Source organism: Salmo salar, chromosome 14 (assembly GCF_965601325.2).
Source record: "Salmo salar chromosome 14, fSalSal1, whole genome shotgun sequence".
Lineage (NCBI taxonomy): Eukaryota > Metazoa > Chordata > Actinopteri > Salmoniformes > Salmonidae > Salmo > Salmo salar.
In genome coordinates this window covers 71,492,196-71,507,500 of record NC_138304.1, presented here as the reverse complement: position 1 = coordinate 71,507,500, position 15,305 = coordinate 71,492,196, and the positions used below count along the sequence as shown (strand labels likewise).

General features: G+C 46.0%; 1 protein-coding gene across 2 annotated transcripts in view; it reads left to right on the top strand.

Moving 5' to 3' along the window:
- The window catches only part of LOC106569974 (sodium/potassium-transporting ATPase subunit alpha-3), a 34,639-nt gene extending 22,712 nt beyond the window's left edge, over positions 1-11,927 (top strand). For both annotated transcript variants that reach the window (XM_014141771.3, XM_014141773.2), the window contains exons 10-22: positions 4,248-4,446; positions 4,903-5,147; positions 5,460-5,652; positions 5,764-6,076; positions 6,717-6,867; positions 7,054-7,222; positions 7,791-7,945; positions 8,169-8,292; positions 8,882-9,027; positions 9,715-9,845; positions 10,028-10,129; positions 10,378-10,469; positions 10,981-11,927. In XM_014141771.3, the coding sequence (XP_013997246.1) occupies positions 4,248-4,446; positions 4,903-5,147; positions 5,460-5,652; positions 5,764-6,076; positions 6,717-6,867; positions 7,054-7,222; positions 7,791-7,945; positions 8,169-8,292; positions 8,882-9,027; positions 9,715-9,845; positions 10,028-10,129; positions 10,378-10,469; positions 10,981-11,009 (2,049 nt within the window). In that variant the 3' untranslated portion in view covers positions 11,010-11,927. The remainder of the gene's footprint in view (positions 1-4,247; positions 4,447-4,902; positions 5,148-5,459; positions 5,653-5,763; positions 6,077-6,716; positions 6,868-7,053; positions 7,223-7,790; positions 7,946-8,168; positions 8,293-8,881; positions 9,028-9,714; positions 9,846-10,027; positions 10,130-10,377; positions 10,470-10,980) is intronic.
- The last annotated feature ends 3,378 nt before the right edge of the window (positions 11,928-15,305 follow it).

The window sequence follows — 15,305 nt, the reverse complement described above, 5'->3', positions numbered from 1 at the left end:
TATGAGTGTAGTTGTTTTCTGTGTCTGCTGTGTGTAGTGAGGAGAGATGTGTGTGTGTGTAGTGAGGAGAGGAGAGGTGTGTGTGTGTAGTGAGGAGAGGTGTGTGTGTGTGGTGAGGAGAGGTGTGTGTGTGTGTAGTGAGGAGAGGTGTGTGTGTGTGGTGAGGAGAGGTGTGTGTGTGTGTAGTGAGGAGAGGAGAGGTGTGTGTGACTGGGGATATGAGTGTAGTTGTTTTCTGTGTCTGCTGTGTGTTCCTCTGCTATGTGTTGTTGGTCTCTTTTTCCTCTGTGTTGGTGTCTCGTGTTTTTGTACTTACTCTGTGTTCCATCTCTCTCTGTCTGTCATTGTCTCTTCCTCTGTGTGTTCCGTCTGTCTGTCATTGTCTCTTCCTCTGTGTGTTCCGTCTGTCTGTCATTGTCTCTTACTCTGTGTGTTCCATCTCTGTCTGTCTGTCGTTGTCTCTTACTCTGTCTGTCTGTCTGTCTGTCTGTCTGTCTGTCTGTCTGTCTGTCTGTCTGTCTGTCTGTCTGTCTGTCTGTCTGTCTGTCTGTCTGTCTGTCTGTCTGTCTGTCTGTCTGTCGTTGTCTCTTACTCTGTGTGTTCTATCTCTGTCTGTCTGTCTGTCTGTCTGTCTGTCTGTCTGTCTGTCTGTCTGTCTGTCTGTCTGTCTGTCTGTCTGTCTGTCTGTCTGTCTGTCTTGTCTCTTACTCTGTGTGTTCTATCTCTGTCTGTCTGTCTGTCTGTCTGTCTGTCTGTCTGTCTGTCTGTCTGTCTGTCTGTCTGTCTGTCTGTCTGTCTGTCTGTCTGTCTGTCTGTCTGTGTCTGTCTGTCTGTGTGTCTGTCGTTGTCTCTTACTCTGTGTGTTCTGTCTGTCTGTCTGTCTGTCTGTCTGTCTGTCTGTCTGTCTGTCTGTCTGTCTGTCTGTCTGTCTGTCTGTCTGTCGTTGTCTATTACTCTGTGTGTTCTATCTCTGTCTGTCTGTCTGTCTGTCTGTCTGTCTGTCTGTCTGTCTGTCTGTCTGTCTGTCTGTCTGTCTGTCTGTCTGTCTGTCTGTCTGTCTGTCTGTCTGTCTGTCTGTCTGTCTGTCTGTCTGTCTGTCTGTCGTTGTCTATTACTCTGTGTGTTCTATCTCTGTCTGTCTGTCTGTCTGTCTGTCTGTCTGTCTGTCTGTCTGTCTGTCTGTCTGTCTGTCTGTCTGTCTGTCTGTCTGTCTGTCTGTCTGTCTGTCTGTCGTTGTCTCTTACTCTGTGTGTTCTATCTCTGTCTGTCTGTCTGTCTGTCTGTCTGTCTGTCTGTCTGTCTGTCTGTCTGTCTGTCTGTCTGTCTGTCTGTCTGTCTGTCTGTCTGTCTGTCTGTCTGTCTGTCTGTCTGTCGTTGTCTCTTACTCTGTGTGTTCTGTCTGTCTGTCTGTCTGTCTGTCTGTCTGTCTGTCTGTCGTTGTCTATTACTCTGTGTGTCTGTCTGTCTGTCTGTCTGTCTGTCTGTCTGTCTGTCTGTCTGTCTGTCTGTCGTTGTCTCTTACTCTGTGTGTTCTATCTCTGTCTGTCTGTCTGTCTGTCTGTCTGTCTGTCTGTCTGTCTGTCTGTCTGTCTGTCTGTCTGTCTGTCTGTCTGTCTGTCTGTCTGTCTGTCTGTCTGTCTGTCTGTCTGTCTGTCTGTCTGTCTGTCGTTGTCTCTTACTCTGTGTGTTCTGTCTGTCTGTCTGTCTGTCTGTCGTTGTCTATTACTCTGTGTGTTCTGTCTGTCTGTCTGTCTGTCTGTCGTTGTCTATTACTCTGTGTGTTCTGTCTGTCTGTCTGTCTGTCTGTCGTTGTCTATTACTCTGTGTGTTCTGTCTGTCTGTCTGTCTGTCTGTCGTTGTCTATTACTCTGTGTGTTCTGTCTGTCTGTCTGTCTGTCTGTCGTTGTCTATTACTCTGTGTGTTCTGTCTGTCTGTCTGTCTGTCTGTCGTTGTCTATTACTCTGTGTGTTCTGTCTGTCTGTCTGTCTGTCTGTCGTTGTCTATTACTCTGTGTGTTCTGTCTGTCTGTCTGTCTGTCTGTCGTTGTCTATTACTCTGTGTGTTCTGTCTGTCTGTCTGTCTGTCTGTCTGTCTGTCTGTCTGTCTGTCTGTCTGTCTGTCGTTGTCTATTACTCTGTGTGTTCTATCTCTGTGTTAGTATTTCCCTGTGTCCCGGTATCGTTGTGGAATTATGCATCTCTCTATCTGTAATAGACTCTCATGCGTTTGTATCTATGTGTCTTCTGTGATGGTTGTGGTGGTGTATTGTATCTCTCTCTTTTCTCTTTCTCTCTCTCCATAAAAGGCAGCCCATTGTGTTTTGTGTACACGTATCTCTCTTTTTTCTCTCCTTCCCTCTCTCTTTTTCAGGCTGTTTCTTTTTTCTCTCCTTCCCTCTTTGTGTTTGTCTCTCTTTTTCAGGCTGTCTTTGTGCCTCGGTCAGTGACACTCCCTGGTCAGTTGTCTTCTATGACAACTGTTAAGAGAGATTGACATATGCTAGGCTAATGTTAATATATATGCTAGGCTAATGTTAATATATATGCTAGGCTCATGTTAATATATATGCTAGGCTAATGTTAATATATATGCTAGGCTAATGTTAATATAAATGCTAGGCTAATGTTAATATAAATGCTAGGCTAATGTTAATATAAATGCTAGGCTAATGTTAATATATATGCTCGGTTAATGTTAATATAAATGCTGGGCTAGTGTTAATATAAATGCTGGGCTAGTGTTAATATAAATGCTGGGCTGTTGCCACTCTCGCTGCTTGGCTAGTTGCCTGTGTCAGCCATGATATTTTGAAAGTAGCATGATACACCGGCGCCTGCCTTTTCACTGCTTTTACTCTGTGCTTGGCTTTCCTACTCTTTCTATCTTTCTGCATTGCAGCTCTGGGCTGTGAAATATATTTGAGTATTTTATTTGACTCTAGCGCATTTGAATGTAGTGGAGAGGTGGGGATGTGGACTGACGGGGTTTACACAACTCCAAGGGTAGGGGGGTCATTTCCTTTACATTTCCTTTACGATCCTGGAGATCTACCGTCCTGTGGGTTTTCAGTCCAACCCTCTTCCTGGAGATCTACTGTCCTGTAGGTTTTCAGTCCAACCCTAATTTAGCATATCTCATTCAGCTAGTTAAGGTCTTGTTGAGCAGCTAATAAGTAGAATCAGGTGTGTTACATTAGGGTTGGACTGAAAACCCACAGGACGGTAGATCTCCAGGAAGAGGGTTGGACCGAAAACCCACAGGACGGTAGATCTCCAGGAAGAGGGTTGGACTGAAAACCCACAGGACGGCAGATCTCCAGGAAGAGGGTTGGACCGAAAACCCACAGGACGGTAGATCTCCAGGAAGAGGGTTGGGCTGAAAACCCACAGGACGGTAGATCTCCAGGAAGGGGGTTGGGCCGAAAACCCACAGGACGGTAGATCTCCAGGAAGAGGGTTGGACTGAAAACCCACAGGACGGTAGATCTCCAGGAAGAGGGTTGGACTGAAAACCCACAGGACGGTAGATCTCCAGGAAGAGGGTTGGACTGAAAACCCACAGGACGGTAGATCTCCAGGAAGAGGGTTGGACCGAAAACCCACAGGACGGTAGATCTCCAGGAAGAGGGTTGGACCGAAAACCCACAGGACGGTAGATCTCCAGGAAGAGGGTTGGACCGAAAACCCACAGGACGGTAGATCTCCAGGAAGAGGGTTGGGCTGAAAACCCACAGGACGGTAGATCTCCAGGAAGAGGGTTGGACTGAAAACCCACAGGACGGTAGATCTCCAGGAAGAGGGTTGGACTGAAAACCCACAGGACGGTAGATCTCCAGGAAGAGGGTTGGACTGAAAACCCACAGGACGGTAGATCTCCAGGAAGAGGGTTGGACTGAAAACCCACAGGACGGCAGATCTCCAGGAAGAGGGTTGGGCAGCCCTGGTATAGGGCGTCCACCCCTGGAGTTGTGCACCCCGTGTCTTTATTTTTCTCACTTGGTACTAATCTTTTATTTTATCCTCTCTCCTACTTTCTGTCACCCTGTCTTCTTTTCCCAATCCCTGTTGCATTCTCGCTCTCTTTGTCTCTCGCTTTCTCTCCTTTTCCCTTCTTCTTCCTCTCTCTCTCTCTCTCTCTCTCTCTCTCTCTCTCTCTCTCTCTCTCTCTCTCTCTCTCTCTCTCTCTCTCTCACTCACTCACTCACTCACTCACTCACTCACTCACTCACTCACTCACTCACTCACAGGTGTGTCTGACCCTGACCGCTAAGCGTATGGCTCGTAAGAACTGCCTGGTGAAGAACCTTGAGGCTGTGGAGACCCTAGGCTCCACCTCCACCATCTGCTCTGATAAGACTGGCACCCTGACCCAGAACAGGATGACCGTGGCCCACATGTGGTTCGACAACCAGATCCACGAGGCCGACACCACTGAGGACCAGTCTGGTAAGAGAGAGAGGGGTTTAAGTTCACTGAACTCATTTATGGCCTTACTATATAATAGCAAAGTAAATATATCTTGGCTTTGCATATCGTGATCACAGTTATTGAGATGGTTGCAACGGTTAAGGTGATTTAGATAGTCTTGTATATTGATTGTTCCCTCCTTGGAACTGACTGGAATTAGATATCATTTTGCAAACCAGCATAATGTGGCTTGCAGGCCTGATGAGGCACCCGAGCCAGAAGTTTCAGACCACTGTGTGAGTGAATAACTAGGCCATCAAAGATTGGCCTTATGTTGTTTGTAACGTCTTGTAGCAAGGGCTTTGCATTTTTAATGATAGTAAGTTTACTTATGCAGGCCTTGATGAAGGCTTCAAGGCTGCCTGTGGGCACATGAACACAACAACCATGTGTCTGTCACTAACAATTCCACCCCCCCCCCCCCCTTCTCCCCAGGCGCCTCCTTCGACAAGAGCTCGGAGACGTGGTTGGCGCTGGCGCGGGTGGCGGCCCTGTGTAACCGGGCGCAGTTCAAGGCAGCTCAAGACCAGCTGCCCATCCTGAAGAGGGACGTGGCGGGGGACGCCTCCGAGTCCGCGCTGCTGAAATGTATCGAGCTGTCCTGCGGCAGCGTCAAGCAGATGAGGGAGAAGAACAAGAAGGTGGCCGAAATCCCCTTCAACTCCACCAACAAGTACCAGGTGAGTGAGCAACACGGAGCACAAGCGTACACCCTGGATCCTGTAGGTGTCAAACATCTCATAGTGGAAGTGCTGATCTAGGATCAGATTCCACCTATCTATGTGATCTTATTCATTGGGGTATAAAGGGCAAAACAGATCCTGAATCGGCTTGATACATACGGCCCCAGGTCTGACCTGGGTCTGGGTTAGGGTTGAGGGTTAGGGTTTAGCCGGGGTGTAGACATGAAGCTAGGGTTAGGGGGAAAACAAGGGTTTGTATAAGAGACTGAACACAAGTGTGTGATTGTGCCCCCCACCACCAACCCCCAGCTCTCTGTGCATGAGACGGAGGATGACAACGACAACCGTTACCTGCTGGTGATGAAGGGAGCGCCAGAGAGGATCCTGGACCGCTGCTCCACCATCTTGATCCAGGGCAAGGAGCAGCCCATGGACGAGGAGATGAAGGAGGCCTTCCAGAACGCCTACATGGAGCTGGGAGGACTGGGAGAGAGAGTACTTGGTGAGAGAGAGGGCGGGAGAGATGAGAAGAGAGTAAGAAATGGGAACCTAAAGAGGCATTTCAGAACGCATATACGAATAATAATACCAATCTGATACTGTCACTCCCCAGGTTTCTGTCACCTGCTAATGCCTGAAGACCAGTACCCCAAGGGCTTTGCCTTCGACTGTGACGATGTCAACTTCACCACAGAGAGCCTGTGCTTTGTGGGCCTCATGTCCATGATTGACCCTCCTCGTGCCGCCGTGCCTGATGCCGTGGGCAAATGTCGCTCCGCTGGCATCAAAGTCATCATGGTGACCGGCGATCATCCAATCACAGCCAAGGCTATCGCTAAGGGCGTGGGCATCATCTCCGAGGGCAACGAGACAGTGGAGGACATCGCCTCCCGCCTTAATATCCCCGTCAGCCAGGTCAACCCCAGGTAAGAGATATGAGGAAGGAGTGTGTATGGGTGTGTACCTACTCATACTCAGTCAGTCAGTCAGTCACTCACTCAGTCAGTCAGTCAGTCAGTCAGTCAGTCAGTCCGTCAGTCAGTTAGTCACTCACTCAGTCACTCACTCAGTCACTCACTCAGTCCGTCCTTCCGTCAGTCAGTCACTCACTCAGTCACTCACTCAGTCACTCACTCAGTCACTCACTCAGTCCGTCCTTCCGTCAGTCAGTCCGTCAGTTAGTCAGTCAGTCACTAAGTCCGTCACTCCGTCAGTCACTCCGTCAGTTAGTCACTCCGTCAGTCACTCCGTCAGTTAGTCACTCCGTCAGTCAGACTGACTGACTATCTGACTATCTGTCAGTCAGTCAGTCACTCAGATACTCAGTCAGTCACTCAGATACTCAGATACTCAGTCAGTCACTCAGATACTCAGATACTCAGTCAGTCACTCAGATACTCAGATACTCAGTCAGTCACTCAGATACTCAGATACTCAGTCAGTCACATCCAAATGCTTGAATACACTTATTCACCAAAAACACTCACTTTCTGCATTTCTGTGTGTGTGTATCAGCGATAGCAAACATACTCTCACTCACTGTCTTCCTGTGTGTGTGTGTTCCAGGGATGCCAAGGCGTGTGTGATCCACGGAACAGACCTGAAGGATCTGTCTCAGGATCAGATGGATGACATTCTGAGGAACCACACTGAGATTGTGTTCGCCAGGACCTCCCCACAGCAGAAGCTCATCATCGTGGAGGGCTGCCAGAGACAGGTGAGGCGCACGCACGCACACACACACACACACACACACACACACACACACACACACACACACACACACACACACACACACACACACACACGCACACACTTCCTACATATTCTATTACACATTAGTAGATAAAGAGGAGGCTTTTCACAATATTCACTAACACCCCCCCTCCTCCCTGCCTCTCAGGGTGCCATTGTGGCTGTGACTGGTGATGGTGTGAACGACTCTCCCGCCCTGAAGAAGGCTGACATCGGTGTTGCCATGGGGATCTCCGGCTCAGACGTGTCCAAACAAGCCGCTGACATGATCCTGCTGGACGACAACTTTGCCTCTATCGTCACCGGAGTGGAAGAGGGTGAGAGAGAGGGAGGGAGGGAGGGAAGGAGTGAGGGAAGAAGAAAAGGGAGGGAGGGTAAAAACGGATATCAGCAGGGAGGAAAAAAGGTAGGAGGGAAAGAGGTATACAGATGTTGAATCTTAATTTGATCACCCTGTTGCAATACAGGAAATGTAAAACTTGTAGTGTATTTGAGGTTTAACAAGGCTTGTGACGTTAGACATTTCAGACTTGATTTTCCCTTACGAAAAATGTATCATCCAACACAAAAAAATGCATGTTTTCCTGTTACTGCAGGATTATTTTCCTGCTGTATCAAACTGGCTCAAATTAAGATCATACATATTTTGGGAGGAAGAAAACGAAGGAGAGAAAGAAGGTGGTATGAATGACGGGTAGGATGGAGAGAGTAAAAAAGGTCAGCTAGAGGAGAGGAAGGAGGGGTAATGGAATATTTGGAGACAAAAGAAAAGGTGCTGGTTAGAAAAATAACTCATGTAATATGAGCCCATTGTTTGAAAATCAAATATATAATGATGCTGTCCTGGGGTAGCCTATACAAGCCTTTTCTCTTGTGTCCCTCCAGGCCGTCTGATCTTTGACAACCTGAAGAAGTCCATTGCCTACACCCTGACTAGTAACATCCCTGAGATCACCCCCTTCCTCTTCTTCATCCTGGTCAACATCCCACTCCCCTTAGGGACCATCACCATCCTCTGTATCGACCTGGGAACCGACATGGTGAGATACACAACACACACACACACACACATGTATGGCACACGAACACACAGGCAATTGTAGTTTGTTCAATTCATACACTATGAGGATTAAAAATACAATTTCAAATGAAGGTCAGTCGTCTTATCCAAGTGTGTGGTTTGGTCTGTTGTCCTTTGCACCACAATGTGAGGCAGTGTATTGATATCCACTGTTTTCTCCTAACCCTACTGTATGTCTACAGGTGCCAGCTATCTCTCTGGCCTACGAGGCAGCAGAGAGTGACATCATGAAGAGACAGCCCAGGAACCCAGCCAGGGACAAACTGGTTAACGAGAGGCTGATCAGTATTGCCTACGGACAGATTGGTGGGTCTTTAAAAGTCTATCTCTGTGTTCAGGTCGTTAGTGTCACGACTTCCACCGAAGGTGGTTCTTCTCCCTGTTCGGGCGGCACTCGGCGCTCGGCGCCGCCGACCTACTAGTCATCACCGATCCCTTTTTCCTTTTCCGTTTGTTTTGTCTGTGGTTCTTTCACACCTGTTTTCATTTGCCTTCATTTCTGTTTGTATAATTACCCCTGTTTGCCTGCCTAGGTTTGTGCGGGATTGTTCATGTGATGTTGTTCGCTAAGGTTGTGACTTATTGGTACTCACGTATTATACATCGTGTGTATACGTTTAGGAGTGTTGTTTTTTGTTTCCCTCCTTCCGTGAGTAACTGGTTTTCTCTGTTGTCAAGAGCGTTTGTTTTGGTATTGTAACTGACCTGTATGTTTGTGGGACTTGGCTATTAAATACGCATCTCGGACATCTCTGCTCTCCTGCGCTTGACTCCTTCACCTACCTCTACACAATCCCATCACAGTTAGTCTGTGTTGGATTGACTCCCGGCCTAATTCTAATTCTATGGGCATAATAGATAAAGCTAACACATCTTCCTCCCTCTGTCTCTGTAGGGATGATCCAGGCTCTGGGAGGGTTCTTCTCCTATTTTGTGATCCTGGCGGAGAACGGTTTCCTTCCCTCTTTATTGGTGGGTATCAGGCTAAACTGGGACGACCGTTCGAACAACGACCTAGAGGACAGCTACGGACAGCAATGGGTATACTAGATTGCCTCTTTTTTTTCTCTCCTTTTTCATGTTTTTCTTTCTTTCAGTTTCTTTCTCTCTTTTTTCTTTGCTCACTCACTTTTACCACTCTTTCATCTTATTTTCTTTCATCCGGTCCTTATTAGTCTTATAAAATGAATTGCTTTCTTAGTCATCACCACCACTTTCCACTTAGTCGTCACCACCACCTTCCACTTAGTCGTCACCACCACCATCCACTTAGTCGTCACCACCACCTTCCACTTAGTCGTCACCACCACCTTCCACTTAGTCGTCACCACCACCTTCCACTTAGTCGTCACCACCACCTTCCACTTAGTCGTCACCACCACCTTCCACTTAGTCGTCACCACCACCTTCCACTTAGTCGTCACCACCACCTTCCACTTAGTCGTCACCACCACCTTCCACTTAGTCGTCACCACCACCTTCCACTTAGTCGTCACCACCACCTTCCACTTAGTCGTCACCACCACCTTCCACTTAGTCGTCACCACCACCTTCCACTTAGTCGTCACCACCACCTTCCACTTAGTCGTCACCACCACCTTCCACTTAGTCGTCACCACCACCTTCCACTTAGTCGTCACCACCACCTTCCACTTAGTCGTCTCTACCTCTACTCTCGTTCACTCTTTAACTCTCCTTCGTTGTGATTTTCTCTCCCTCCCATGCCAGACCTATGAACAGAGGAAGATAGTGGAGTACACCTGTCACACAGCCTTCTTCGTCAGTATTGTGGTGGTACAGTGGGCTGATGTCATCATCTGTAAGACCAGGCGCAACTCTGTCTTCCAGCAGGGCATGAGGTCAGAGCCCTTTATCTTTGCATCTGTCATCTAATGACACAGACTTTAGCATGACTAAATAACAGACCTCTTCATTTCTCCATTTAGACGAACCATGTGTTTCGTAGGGTTATGAAGCCCCTCTACTTTATGTCTCTCATAGCTAGGATAAATGTTGAGATTAATTATTTGTTTGTTTACAGGAATAAGATCCTGATATTTGGGCTGTTTGAGGAGACGGCCCTGGCTGCCTTCCTGTCTTACACCCCAGGCATGGACGTGGCTCTCAGGATGTACCCCCTCAAGTAAGTACACCAGCCTCTGTGTCGTCATTCACACATAGCAACAGCACCCTCTACTGAGTGATGTTTATATCGCAGTTACTTAACAGTAATGTACCACTGTGTGGACTGGAGACTATTTCAATCCATGAATGTGAAGAAAAAAGAATTCCTCTTTAAGGACAATTATTAATTCAACTGAATGGCACTCTGGCTGTAACTAAAATGTATTTTTCTTCTGTTTTTTCTACACCCATCTCTTTCTCTCTCAGGCCCAGCTGGTGGTTCTGTGCGTTCCCGTACAGTTTCCTCATCTTCGTTTACGATGAGATCCGCAAACTCATCCTGCGTCGGAACCCCGGAGGTACTACTCTCTCACAAACACACTTAGTGTACTCACACAAATCTATAGCACAATGTACTACAGTACCCATAATAACACTTACTAAGATAGAACCAGATATCTTTTACAGAGCATTGTGGGTACTGTTGTACATCATGCTACAAAATCCTACATGCACAAACCCACGCAAACTCACATACAAACATATAGAAAAGACATGCATGTTAGCATACACTAAACCAGGGTTCTCCAACCCTGTTCCTGGAGTGCTACCCTCCTGTAGGTTTTCGCTCCGACCCCACTGATTCAGCTTATCAACCTGCTAATTATTAGAATCGGGTGTGCTAGATTAGTGTTGGAGCAAAAACCTACGGGACGATAGCTTTCTAGGAACAGGATTGGAGAGCCCTGCACTAAACCATCTTAGGGGAATTCAAGTTTCCTTTGATACAAATGTTTGCTATTTCAATAAAAAAGTATTTATCTTTCTTTCTCTCTGTTCCCTTTCTTTTCTTGTTCCCTTTCTCTCCAGGCTGGGTGGAAAAAGAGACATACTATTAAATTATCAAACCATTCTTCTCTCCCCCTTCCTCCCCTAAATTCATTCCCTTCTTTCTCTCCTCCCTACCTCGGCCCATCCCTCTAATCACATACCAACCACACGAGAAACCACATCTGAAAACTCCTCCATTCCCCATCCTGTATGTTCCTCCAACATCGCCTTGAGGAACAAAGAACCAACTACAGAGAAGGAGAGGAACAGGATGATCACGCCAGATCCCTGCACCCCTCTCTGTCTCGCTGACTTTTCTTTCAACCCAAAGACCACAGCAGAGTCAACACTGTTTACTATACTCTTATAATAACACTGTTCATAAATGTGCTAATGCACTGTAATGTACAAAATACCGGTGTCACTCGTCTCTATCAATAACAAAATGGCAGCTGCATCTAGATCCCACGGTGAGCGCTGTGGCGTCGTTGTCACCCGTTCTACCCCGACGTCCACTCTTGACACTCTCACTCCTTCCACCAATCTTCGACTTAACGTTCCCCTCCAGCCACTCCAGTAAACGTGGAATACTCACTCACTCCCTCTGCAGGGGGAAAAAAATGTCCCTCCTCCTTCCTGTTCCCCTCCCTCTTCCTCCTGTTTTGCCAATGTTGTTGTTTTATATTAGAAGACTGAGCTTTTTTTTTTAAACAATTGTTCGTAACATTTCTGGGTTTCTTTTTTTTTTATGCTAGGAGTGGTTCTGAGAGCTACTTGTCTGTGAGAACCGTGCGACCTCCCCTGTCCTTGTAAACTTCCCCCCTCACTCCCCCCAACTCACCCCTGTTGAAAAAATAGAACATTCTTTCTGTGTCCTAGGAGAAAGAGATTTCTCTCCAATTTCATTATTTAAATAAGTGAAAAATGGAATTAAGCTCTGTACCGTATATGCAAAACAATTTATAAAAAAGAAGTATCCCTCTTTTTTTTCAGTTTGGCCTTAGTTATTTTTTTTGTATGTGGTGTTTGGCAGAGAAAGACAAGACTGTAAATACATCTTTCATACTATCAATGCTCCTGATACCACTTTAAGGCAGACAGAATGTCTCAACTTACATACCAGGGGGATTGAAGGGTTGTCTGCAATGAGGTGCGTTGGGAGCGCTGATAGTGAGTGAGCAACACTTCTTACTACACTTATTTTCGCACAGCACACAATTATGCTGCTCTACCTACTCACTCATCATGCGTTGGGCAAATAAAAAATAACACAAAAAGGTCATAAAGAAAAATCTAATCAAATCATGGAAATATGCTCATGAATAATATAGATAAAGTAATATTACATAGGTATCCAGTCACCACCTCTGCAGAATACATCTCATACATACATACGCTCACATCCTCTCTGTACGCCGCCAGTCTGTCACATTGCTGTAGGTCCATTGCTGTTTTTTCTCTCCCATTTAAATCCTGATACACTGCTAGTGCAATGAAAGCCTTATAAGTCCTGAGGAACATATACACACACGAGTCCTGAAAACACACACACATATATATATATTTCTGAATATTAAGTCCTTAGATATATAAATATATGAAAGTCCTGAAAACACAAAGTGAACACTTTTGAAAAACACATTTCAATTCTAACAACATACTTTGCAATATACTACGCGATATGAATACTTAAGGAACCATGGAAGATCAAGAGCTTGATTATAGTATGTTCAATAATGAGTTCCTCACACGAAGCTGATAAACTCAGTCATACTTCCCTTTATTTGAATGGGTATAGGAAGGTCCCTTGATATTGCAGAGCCCACACATGATTTGATACAGGCATTTATTAGTATTCATGAACCACTAATCATAATGACATATTGTGGTTGAGATTTATTACGTTAATGTTTATTTTAAAATTATATTTGAACATGTATGCCTATAATGTAAGCCTTAGGGCAGTGTTAGGGGCCTGCATTTCTGAAGGTTTTAACTGTTTATCTCATAGGTTTACGGCGAATGGTGTGTGTGTGTTTGTTTGCTCTAGTAATTGGCCTCTGACCGTGTGTGTGTGTGTGTGAGAGAGAGAGGGGGAGAGTTTGTGTTTCATGAATACTATTACAGGGCTGAGGTAGCCAATGATGGCTTGCCCATTTGTCGCACACAAATACACACAAATACACACACACACACACACACACACCTATATCCTGGGGATATAGGTCACCCCATTTGCACTGGATCCAGTTTTCTAGACCTTCTCTCTCATGAGACTGTCTTCTGATCTCTCTTCATTGTCTGTCAATTACTAGAAACCAGTTTCACCTAAATGGGGCACATATAACCCTTCATTGTTGCAGCACATAAATTACTATAGCAGCTCCTGGAGCTAGGGGCCTTTGTGAGCCTATGAAATGCACAACACATCTTTAATTGTCGAGCTCACACTATTTCTTCATATTAAACACAGTTCACAAACACAAACGGTAGCATCTGCTTCTTAGCATAGAAAAACATACCTTGAAGCTAGCTACTGTACCTCTCAGCACAGCACAAATAAGTCTGCTCATTATGATGCGCGCACACACACGAACATACACACACACACACACACACACACACACAGGGGCTCTCTTTGTCAGCCGTCCTCTCCCCTCCACTCTGTAATCTCCCCGCACCGTGCCCCCCTCTCTCGCGCTCCACTGTTCTGTGTGATAGAATATCGATCGCTCGTCTCGGCGCGTCATTGAGGGGGGAGAAGGGAGGGTATGGTCAGACATGCTCCAAGGTTGTTTCCTTGGCAACAGGAGGATGGGTCAGAGGGTTGCCATGGCTCCTAGGTCGCCGGGGTCAGGTGGTGGGGGAGGGGTCAGTGGGTCGGCCAAATCTGTTTGGGTGTCGCTTAATGGGTAAGGGGGGTGGGGGGTGGGGGGTGGGGGGTGAGGAGAGCTCCTGCAATAATGGAGTGTCGGTAATGAATGTGTGGATACAGGGTGTGACATCGTCATGTACATTTTACAGGCCTTCTTTCACACAAACACACACACACACAAACACAAACACAAACACACACACAGGAAAATATGAACAGGACATTTGAGCCAGTTTGCTACAGCAGGAAAATAATCCTGCATCCACAGAATATGTGAATTACTATGTGGATTATAATGAACGGCCCTTTTTGTAGGGGTTGATTCGTTTTTCGTAAGGGAAAACGAAATACGAAATTTCTAAGTGAAAATTACCAACTTCAGAAGCTTTTTTAAACCTCAAGTACACAATCAGTTGTAATTTCCCTGCATTGCAGGAAAGTTCTCCTGCAACAGGTTGATCAAATTTAGATCCTACATCTGTGTATAGTCAGCATATTTTACAGGTGTAAACCGTATAACGAGAAAAGACAATGGCCACATGATTTACAGTAAATCCTTCTAGAGCAAGCACCTGAACAGTGTACAAATATAATTTTTTATCTTCACAATGTAGTAATACAACTTTATTTACATGCACCAACTGAAAAAAAAAAAACTTTAGATGTAAAAAAAAAACAATGCACAAAGCACAAACTTCTGGGAAAGGACCATTTTCAGTGACATAAAGAAATAAAGAAAATGTATCCTTGGGTAAGGAGCTGGCTAATGAAGTATAATCTATATAAATTAAAAAGGAAGTCACACACTCACCTCTCCTTGCTGTGGATTTTGGCTAAAGAGCCTTCATCAGGGTGTGAGGACCATTTTTAGACATAAAGGTCAAAGTTCACGGTCTTCACTGTGACTTCTTCCATTTATGAGGGATGATCCTGCTCCGTTCTATAGTGAGCACAGCACAGCGCAACCACTGCAAAATGGGATCCAAGTAAGGGTAAAAGCACAGTTCGGGGATGGGAAAGAGACAATAGTCAACGGAAGAGAGATCAAATGTGGATACTCAAAGTGGTTCCATCCTGACGTGAAGGGTGTGCAACACTTTTAGTTTTATGTAGGTCTACAAAATCAGGATCGTGGGTGGTCTTATGAGTAAGACAGGAACCCATCATTTGGACTGTAGGTATAAAAGGAATTGGGGCTGCTAGGGGATCATGTAGTTTTTTTTAATGTTTTTTTTTAAATGTATTTAACCTTTATTTAACTAGGCAAGTCAGTTAAGAACAAATTCTTATTTACAATGATGGCATACCCCGGCCAAACCCGGACGACGCTGGGCCATTTGTGCGCCGCCCTATGGGACTCCCAATCCCGGCCGGATGTGATACAGCCTGGATTCGAGGCAGGGGCTGTAGTGACGCCTCTTGCACTGAGATGCAGCGCCTTAGACCGCTAACACGGTGAAACGCATGACTATCGATCCATAGCTGCACA